Raw genomic sequence first — 8891 nt, forward strand, 5'->3', positions numbered from 1 at the left:
GCCCATGCTGCCCCAAACGTAATGATACATTCTTGTATTCTGTGGTATGTATGAAACTTGTCATAGTGGCCTTTCTGTCTGACTATTTTTCAAGGAGAAAATTCACACTTTGTTGTGAAAACGTATAGTTTTCTGAACAGTATTCATGTGACCGACTAAATGCTTCTGACAAGACATCTGCCGTGTGAGGCTTTTTAGTCTTTTCTAAATTCTACTCTCCTCAGAGGCCATGTGTTTTGTTGACTAGCCATGTATAAGCCGAGTGCTATTATCATAGAAGAACCAACATAAAAACAAAGACTTTTCATTGTTTCTGATAGAAATCTGAATGGATGACCACTACATGCAACCATGCACTTTATGCGATCTGTGATGTATTTACACAATTTTATGAAGCTTTAAATGAGATCCTTCTTCCTGACATACTTACACAGTTACACTGGTGTGTAAAACAAGGTAGCTTATTTACTTGTATCTTTTGATTAATGTGGGTTTTAAATGCTCATTGCTTAAGAAGGGGAAATTAACTGAATTTTGGATGAATGAAAACTACCATTAGGACAATATGTTATGTAATAGATGGATGCAGTATCTTAAATATTGGAGCATCATTCTATTTAATGTTAGGAAGCTCTTCTGTTAATGTCTTTATAATGTGTTTATGGTGCTATTGTGGCAGAGCAAAAGCTTTTAAAGAATTGTGTTAATCTTCTGCCAACTACCTTTCTCCATTTGGCTGCACAGATAACTTACAGATAAAATACCTCATTTACTGACACACATACACGCACTCATTCTGATTTTTATTTTTCTTTTTTTACTTCCCCTTCCCCCCCCCCCCCCCTTTTCTCAACCTAGTACTTTTAAATATGACTTCCTAAAGAATGTGTCTTCTTTTGGGCTCCAACTCTTCTACCTGAAACCCTGCATATAGCTAGTGTGGAATGTTGAGGGAACTACCTTGCGGGAAATAATTAATTTCTAATTGGTGCTTTTCCTTCCTTTGTCTCACTGTATGCTTCCTTGCTGCTTCTCGCCTGTACTTTGTCTTCCCCATTTGGATTTCAATCTCATGAAGTCTTTAAAAGGCTTTTTTTTTTTATTCAGTACGTTCCTAAGCTTGATATTATTGTAATATAAGTAGGCTTTGAGCTATGATACTGTGCACTTCAGGTATGGGTAAAAATGTTTAATGGAGCAGTAATAGAGAATTCTTAATTTTTCATTGATATTGTAGAATTTGATAAATATGGGAACACTTCTTTTGCAGATAATGAGCAGTTGGCTCGATCAGGTACAAACTGCCTTGAAAACCTGGTAATACTGAATGGACAGAAATTCAGCCCTGAAGTCTGGGGCCAGACATGCAATTGCATGCTAGAAATCTTCAAAACTACTATTCCTCACGTGTAAGTTCATAAACTTGTTGCTCTGCAATCAGCTATTAGTATGAGAATTAAGATTAACCTATTTTTATTTTTTTTCTACTTTATGAAGCTTGCTGACATGGAGGCCTGTGGGGATGGAGGAAGATTCAACTGAAAAGCACTTGGTAAGAGTTAATTCAGTGCAACAAACTAACTCAAAGGGGTTTGTTAGGTTAGCTTTCAAAGTATTTTATTGTAGTAAATACACTTGTCAACAAATATTGGAATTTATATTAGCTTGTATTTGATGTCATTGTGAAATAAGATATAAAGAATGGATGCAGGAAGCCTTTGAATCCAAGATCAGTGCAATCATCTGAAAGCTCACAGCTGGATGGTAGTTAGCGTTTGGGATTGCTAGAATTGTTCTGTATTCTCTTCTAGGATTTAGACCTAGATCACCAGTCTTTAAGCAGCATGGATAAAAATGCTTCAGAACGAGGACAAAGTCAGTTTTCAAATCCAACAGATGAGAGCTGGAAAGGTGGTCCTTATACAAGTAAGGAAAACTTGCAAGTTTATTAAATGAACTTCTATTGTCATTCTTAGTCCACTTCCGTAGTTCTGTAGAGAAAGTTTTTTGGCATTTAAACTTGAGGTACATATTCACAATTTGTGTTTATGCCTTGCAGAGAAATTTTCTCTTTAAGATAATCCACAGCATCACTAAATACCAAAATGTAGTGTTCTGCTAGTCTGTGTCATAAGTTGCTTAAATTCATGTTACTCCATTTCATTAGACCAGAAGCTGTTTGCTGGCCTCCTTATAAAGTGTGTGGTACAGCTGGAATTGATACAGACCATTGATAATATAGTGTTCTATCCAGCAACAAGCAAGAAGGAAGATGCTGAGCACATGGCTGCAGCTCAGGTACCATCAGACTTACTTATAACCTTGTTGTGGCAATAAAGTACAAAGACTATTGCATGCTCTGAAGTGTGTTTACAAAATAGTCTCTTCTTTTTTCTAACTCTCAGTGCTACCCTGAATGTGTCTGTCATTACTCTTAAGCTGTTATTGACACTTCTCTCTCTCTCTTTTTCCCTTTAGCGAGATGCATTGGATGCAGATATCCACATTGACACAGAAGACCAAGGAATGTATAAATACATGTCTTCACATCACCTCTTTAAGTTACTAGATTGTCTGCAAGAGTCTCATTCATTCTCAAAAGCCTTTAATTCAAATTATGAACAGAGAACTGTGTTATGGAGAGCAGGTGAGGCTTTTATTTTTGGTTTGATAAAAATACTGAGTTCTGCTTCTAGCTGTAGTTATCGAGATACAAAAGTGTGCCATTGCAATAATCTCTTCAGTTAATCTGATTGTGATGCATGCTTTTATTATTTGTCTCCTTCCTGATGACTTGAATAATTCTTGTACTAAATTATCTACCTTTTTGATTAAAGTAGAGCTACAGAGTTGGTAGTACTGTACTTAAATACCTTTATAGATTAGAGCTCAATGAAAATCAAGGAGGAAGAAATACTATCTGGACAAGAAATCATTACTATTCACTTGTGGGGGTATTGATAAACTTGAACTCTTGCTAGTAACTACAAATGCCAATGTTCCCTCTCTCCCAATGTCTGATTTCTAGGGTTCAAAGGTAAATCAAAACCCAATCTCTTAAAGCAAGAGACCAGCAGCTTGGCTTGTTGCTTGAGAATACTCTTCCGAATGTACGTGGATGAAAGCCGGCGGGACTCCTGGGACGCCATACAGCAGCGGCTGCTCAGGTAGGAGTGTCAGCGCGGCTCGGATCCTTCTCTTGTCAGCCAGCACATCCAGGTACATCCCTGGAAGCACATGTTCTAAGTTGCTGAGCAGAGTGTGCAAAGTACATGAAGATGGATACAGATATGAGCACTCCTGATTAAAAGTTGATTTAGCAATAAGAAACCAATCTACTTGCAATAAATTGAGCACCTTCTTGCCTGACATTAGCTTTTCTTTACAGAAGGGGTGGTGTATGAATACTTCTCACATCTGAGTACATACCGATATTCAGAGCTATAATAGGGTACTGTAATCTAAACACTGCAGTATAAGCTGCTGTGTACCTGGGACTTAAGTAAACATAGAAAATTATGCTAAATAAATAAAAAAGGTATTGTGGTTCTCTTTATTTGAAAAGTGAGATTTTGGTACATGAAAGTTCAGACTGCTGATCTCTAATCAGATGTAGAGAACTTGCTATTGACATTAATACAATGAATTTCAGTAGCATTCTGATTTGTCAGTATCTATGGACATACACACTAAAAAGATTAATAAAAGAGGAGGTTCCATTCCTTCTAATTAAAACAGTGCCCTAAAAAAAACCATAGTAAGTGGTAAAATCTGTACCTTGTGTTGACAGTCTACAGCAAGGACCAAAAATTTATTAATACAATAGTAACTCTTCTTTAATCCATGATGCTGAACTCGGCAGCTCTTTAATAAAACAGTCTAAATTTAGAGGGAGAACTTTTTCATGTTCCTGTGGCCTAAGCTTTCTCAGGATCAGGAAATAATGTTTGCAGGCTGAAGGTGATAACACTAATTATAGAATGTTTATGAGGAAAATCAGACTCTTCCACCCCTGACTCCATGATTCTCTGTTGACACCATATTTCCATTTGATTATCTTTAACATCTGCTGTAATAGAAAAATCATCAAGACAAATTTGTGTAATTAATGTTGTTTCTTGTGATTGAAAATTTCCTGTGGAAATGCACCCTGCTTGGAAACAAAATACACTGAGAGGACAAACAGTGCATATTATAGAAACTTTTTGTGGGTTTTCTTTATGGTTTGTCTGAAATACGTAATCTCTTCAGTGTATGCAGTGAAGCCCTGGCATATTTTATTACCGTGAACTCGGAAAGCCACAGAGAAGCTTGGACCAATCTCCTGCTGTTGCTTTTAACAAAAACACTAAAAATCAGTGATGAAAAGGTAAGAATAGCCTTGAAGTCGTGTCTGTTTGCAGTCAGGTATTTTTTCACTTCTGTTTTTGTTGAATTCAGTCTTCATTTTCATCCATATTGCAAGGTGGCTACTTCACCTATAGTGAAGTATAATCACTATAGTCACAGTCACATAGTCTGCTCTCTTTGAAATATGGCAATCATTACATCTCCATTTTTTGCAAGCATTCCACATTGTAAAAAATCAGACTGCATCCATGGAATTCACAGTTCTATAGAAATACTGATAGAATTACTGCAGAGCTTTTGTATAAAAGCACAATGAGTGTGCAATAAAGGATGGGCTTGTGCTGTATTACAGCCATACAGGAATGGTAGAGGTGACGTTCACCACTGTAAAATTGGAATTCTAGTTTCTTGACAGTGATGACAAAAAAGATGCTTCCCAGACGCTGGTTCAGCTGCGGAAGGCTTTGTTATGTATTTGTTATGTATTGAGGATGATATTTTAAAGAGGCTGGAGAAGCAGCTGGACAAATTCACATCAGCAGGGGGTGTTTCCACAAGTAGTCCCTGGTACCACCTCTAGCCTGGGAAATCCCTGGGCCACAAAATAATCTGACATGATTTTAGGGAAGTAATGCCAAATGCATGCTTTGTGTGGGGTTTCCTGTAGGAGTCTGTTAAGGCTGCTTGTAGTGGTCCTTTGGCCAACCAGGGGGACCTTTGTCTGGGTGAGACCTTGTGTTCTGACAAGTTGGTGTACCCACAAATGTGGAAAAACTGCACTTTCCTATAGTAATGGATAATAACGTTCTTTTTTTTCATATGTTCTTTAATAGTTTAGGGCACATGCTTCAACATACTACCCATACTTGTGTGAAATCATGCAATTTGACCTCATTCCTGAGCTTCGAGCTGTGCTACGAAAGTTCTTCCTGCGTATAGGTGTTGTGTTCAAAATCTGCATAACAGAGGAGCAGATACGGACAACTGGGATGAACTTACCTTCATGGTAGCCCTCAGCAGGGTTGGCTACTTCTGCTTGTACATAGAGCAATGTTTCAGAGATGGATTGAAGTGGATGGGAGAAAATGGGACCCTGGTGTATCAACACAGCAGCAAGTTACTCTTACCACAATGGCATTTGGGGAGGAGTAAAAAAAAAAAATCCTGTTCTGTCCATCCTACAAAACTATCAGCAGTTTTATTTAAATTATTGCTTACAGAGTTAATATGGTAGATGTAAAGTCTCTTTGTTTCAATGCTGGTCATCCTTATGATCAAGTCTGTCTCTTCTAGTCTTTTATCAAACGTTCGGTCTTGCATCCCAGCTAAATCTCAAAAATTGGCTGGATTCCTCAATAGAAATTATGCCCCTTGGAAATAATGAATATAGTTGTATAGCCTTGTGATGTTAGCACATGTGTTCATAATAAACTATACTGCAGTGGCTAATGACCACCTAAGATCATTCTGGGTTTTTCTTTGTGTGTACATGACTAGACCAGGCAGTGTGTTACTGTTTTTGAAGTGGGAAGCCTGTAGGGTATTTCGGGAAAGGGCTTTCCTCCTGTTTAGCAAGTCCTTTTTAAGAACTTTTTTCAGTATCAGTGCTTCATCTTCTGAGACTTATTTTTTGGTTTTATGGAAGGTTTTACATCAGGAGTACACAACAGCATCTACTCTATTTAGCTTGTAAGTCTTGAGTTAAAAGCATTTAAAAAAGACTTCTAAACTTTCCATTTATTTTCATACATTGCCAGATCACAGACAGAGCATATACAGTAATATTAAAAGCAAGGTTCAGAACAAATAAACCCACCCTTTTTACCCTTGACTACAAAGTATTTGTTAGTAACTGTGTCTGTTTAGCAAGAAGTCCTGTCCTTAGTACATAACCAGGTTCTCTTTACTGCAGATCTGCAACTTCTGATTTGTCTTTTTGTGCAAATGATTTTTGTTCCCAACTATTAGTTCCTATTGTGATCTAAAAGAAAAATAAATTCCCACGAAAATGCTCTAGTAAAATTAAACTTAAGTTCATTCATGTACTGCAAGAGTTACCAATACATTCTGCACTTTGAAGGTATGTGTGAAGCAGATGTGACTTAATGCTGCAGCTTGGTTTGCCCTAGAGATTTTTCTTTCTTTGAAATGCATCGGTTTTCTGTGACAACTGTTTCAGTGATAAAATACCAGTTTACAGCTGAAGTACTGCAGGGCTGAGGGCTGTCCTTTGAAATTACTTTCACTTAAAGTTTTAAGGCTTCTCTAAACTGGAGGAGCATGGCAGTATGGGAGGAGAGGTTCCACTTCCTAAAATAATGTAAACAAAAGTGTTGTTTTAACTGCTGTGCTATCCATATTAGCCAAACCTAAAATATAACAGTATTTAAAAAACAAAACACCAACAACCTATTTGAATAGTATTAAGTGTTTAATCTGTGATTTTGCTTTTTAAGTTGAGCTTCCTGGTCGGGCGGCAGAGTTGAGGTTGTCTTGGGATATTCCACTCTCAGAGCTGTTGGGATTTTTCTCTCTTTTTTTTTTTTTTTTCCTTTTTTTTTTTTTTTTGGTTTTTCAAAAGAACCTCATGAAGCCTGAAGTGAAACAGGTTTGTCTAAAACTAAGTGGTATTCTGAAAGTTAGGACTAGAACTCATCAGTGAAGGAGTGAATGTCTCTGAGCGTTTGTGATTTTTTTCTCTTTTTTTTTTTTTTTTCCTCTTTTTTTTTTCTTGGTGTTTCCAAAGGGTTCATATGGTGCTCTTCAGTAAATCAGCCTGTTCTGTATAAGCATTGTTTGGGAATAGTGATAAGGCTTTCACCTTTTTATTTTCACTTTTTATTTTTAACCAAAGAAAAATAAATGGTAGTTATGGCTCTTTAACTTTTAAACGTATACACTAATATTTAGTAGGAGGGAACATATGGCTATATTTTACAATAGGAAAAGACTGAAAAACAAGCAATGCTGATATTTAACTTGCTGCATTTGTAATGTCCTTTTGTGTTGCATTTAGTATAGTAGCTCATTCCCTGGTAATGTCACTTCATCAGTTACAGTAACAATGAAGTATTTATTTTAATTCTATTTAAATCTGTAAGAATAGGCTATTCCTTTTCTTCTGGTCCTAGACAGTCCTAAAGAAAATATTTGAAACTTTATTTTTCAGATTTTGAATGTCACTGCCTCATTGAATGTATTATTTCCCCTCAAAACACAAACTTCTTAAAGTCGCATGCTTTTTCTGTATTTTACAGTTTTGAAAGCCTTACAACTCATGTCTTGAAACAAGTCTTAATTTTCAGATTTGAAATGACTTTACAGCAGCATTGTGGGCTTTCTTTACTGTACTGTGCAACATTTGTACTATCTGCATATAGAATAAGGGCCTTTAATCAATCCTTTTCTTCAGCCTTTGTTCTGAGACTGTTCTTTTGGTTAAGTTAACTTTTATTGTATTTATATCATTTATAAACTGCTGAAATTAGGTGATATCTAAACATCCTATGCTCTGTAGCACGTGAAGAGGGACTGGAATGCAATTGGATTATAAGAGCCTTAATCCTGTCAATTTTCTGAAATTGATTGTACATGTTAAAGCAATAAGAATGGTATGTTCAGTGTAATACCTGAAACGGTTGTATTAATGTCAGCTGTTTGGTTTCCCTTATACAGCCAGAAAGATCGTAACCTATCGACATCTTAATGAAGCTAAAAATGCTGAGCCAAAACTCCTGCAGTAGTCACTGCTGGTTCCGATCTTGTCCCGACTCTGCTGACATAGACTTTATCTGCCCAGTGGTGGTTTTGTTGGCTTTAGTGGAACTGGGAATGAGAACAAGGTTCTGTGTCAGCATCTCCTGGTAGAGATCGAGACATCTGTGCAATACATGGAGTAATAAAAAAGTAACCTCTTAGACTTTTAAAGTAGTGTTATACAAGAAACTAAATAATAAACTGATTTACCTAAAATGGTATGAATATGGAGACTGCATGATATTTGTTATTACTACTTCTTTTGGAATCCTCTAGGAAATAGGTAGGCAGGGGGAGGATGCTAATGAGGAAAACCCTAAAAACTCCATTTTATGTTGATTCTATTGTGTCCTTACAGTACAAGGAAATTTTATTTTACAGTGGTTTATCTGTCTCACATTCTAAACTGTAAACAGACCAATCGAAAACAACGTCCACTGTTACAAACACCCCCTAAACTTTAGCTCAATCTTACCATCAAGAAAGATTAAAAATAGTAACTTCTAGTCAGAACTAGGATTTTCCTGTCAAAAGTGCAGCTCCCTTTAATATGTAAATTCAGTTTGTTCAGCACCTTTAATGTTATTTGTGTAAAATATGTTTTAACATATTTAAAATGCCTAAGTTTTTTGAAGATCTCCATATTAAGTGCATTTAATATCAGTAATTTAAAGAAGAGCATTCCTTGCCCAGTGGGTGTATACATTTTTGAGAGAATACCAAAATTATATAATATGAAAACCTATGTAAAGTTTTCTACATGAAAATACTGTGTATAATACTGT

The 8891-nt window shown here is 36.4% G+C and overlaps 1 protein-coding gene across 1 annotated transcript in view; it reads left to right on the forward strand.

Annotated features, from left to right (window-relative positions):
- ARFGEF2 (ADP ribosylation factor guanine nucleotide exchange factor 2) overlaps positions 1-5815 on the forward strand; it is a 32509-nt gene extending 26694 nt beyond the window's left edge. Inside the window, exons 31-39 of the mRNA XM_014943835.1 lie at positions 321-456; positions 1271-1409; positions 1498-1552; positions 1812-1926; positions 2168-2298; positions 2479-2647; positions 3029-3167; positions 4252-4369; positions 5184-5815. Coding sequence (XP_014799321.1) covers positions 321-456; positions 1271-1409; positions 1498-1552; positions 1812-1926; positions 2168-2298; positions 2479-2647; positions 3029-3167; positions 4252-4369; positions 5184-5360 — 1179 coding nt within the window. The 3' untranslated portion in view covers positions 5361-5815. The remainder of the gene's footprint in view (positions 1-320; positions 457-1270; positions 1410-1497; positions 1553-1811; positions 1927-2167; positions 2299-2478; positions 2648-3028; positions 3168-4251; positions 4370-5183) is intronic.
- Positions 5816-8891: the final 3076 nt, after the last annotated feature.

Source organism: Calidris pugnax, unplaced genomic scaffold, assembly GCF_001431845.1.
Source record: "Calidris pugnax isolate Ruff unplaced genomic scaffold, ASM143184v1 scaffold118, whole genome shotgun sequence".
NCBI lineage: Eukaryota > Metazoa > Chordata > Aves > Charadriiformes > Scolopacidae > Calidris > Calidris pugnax.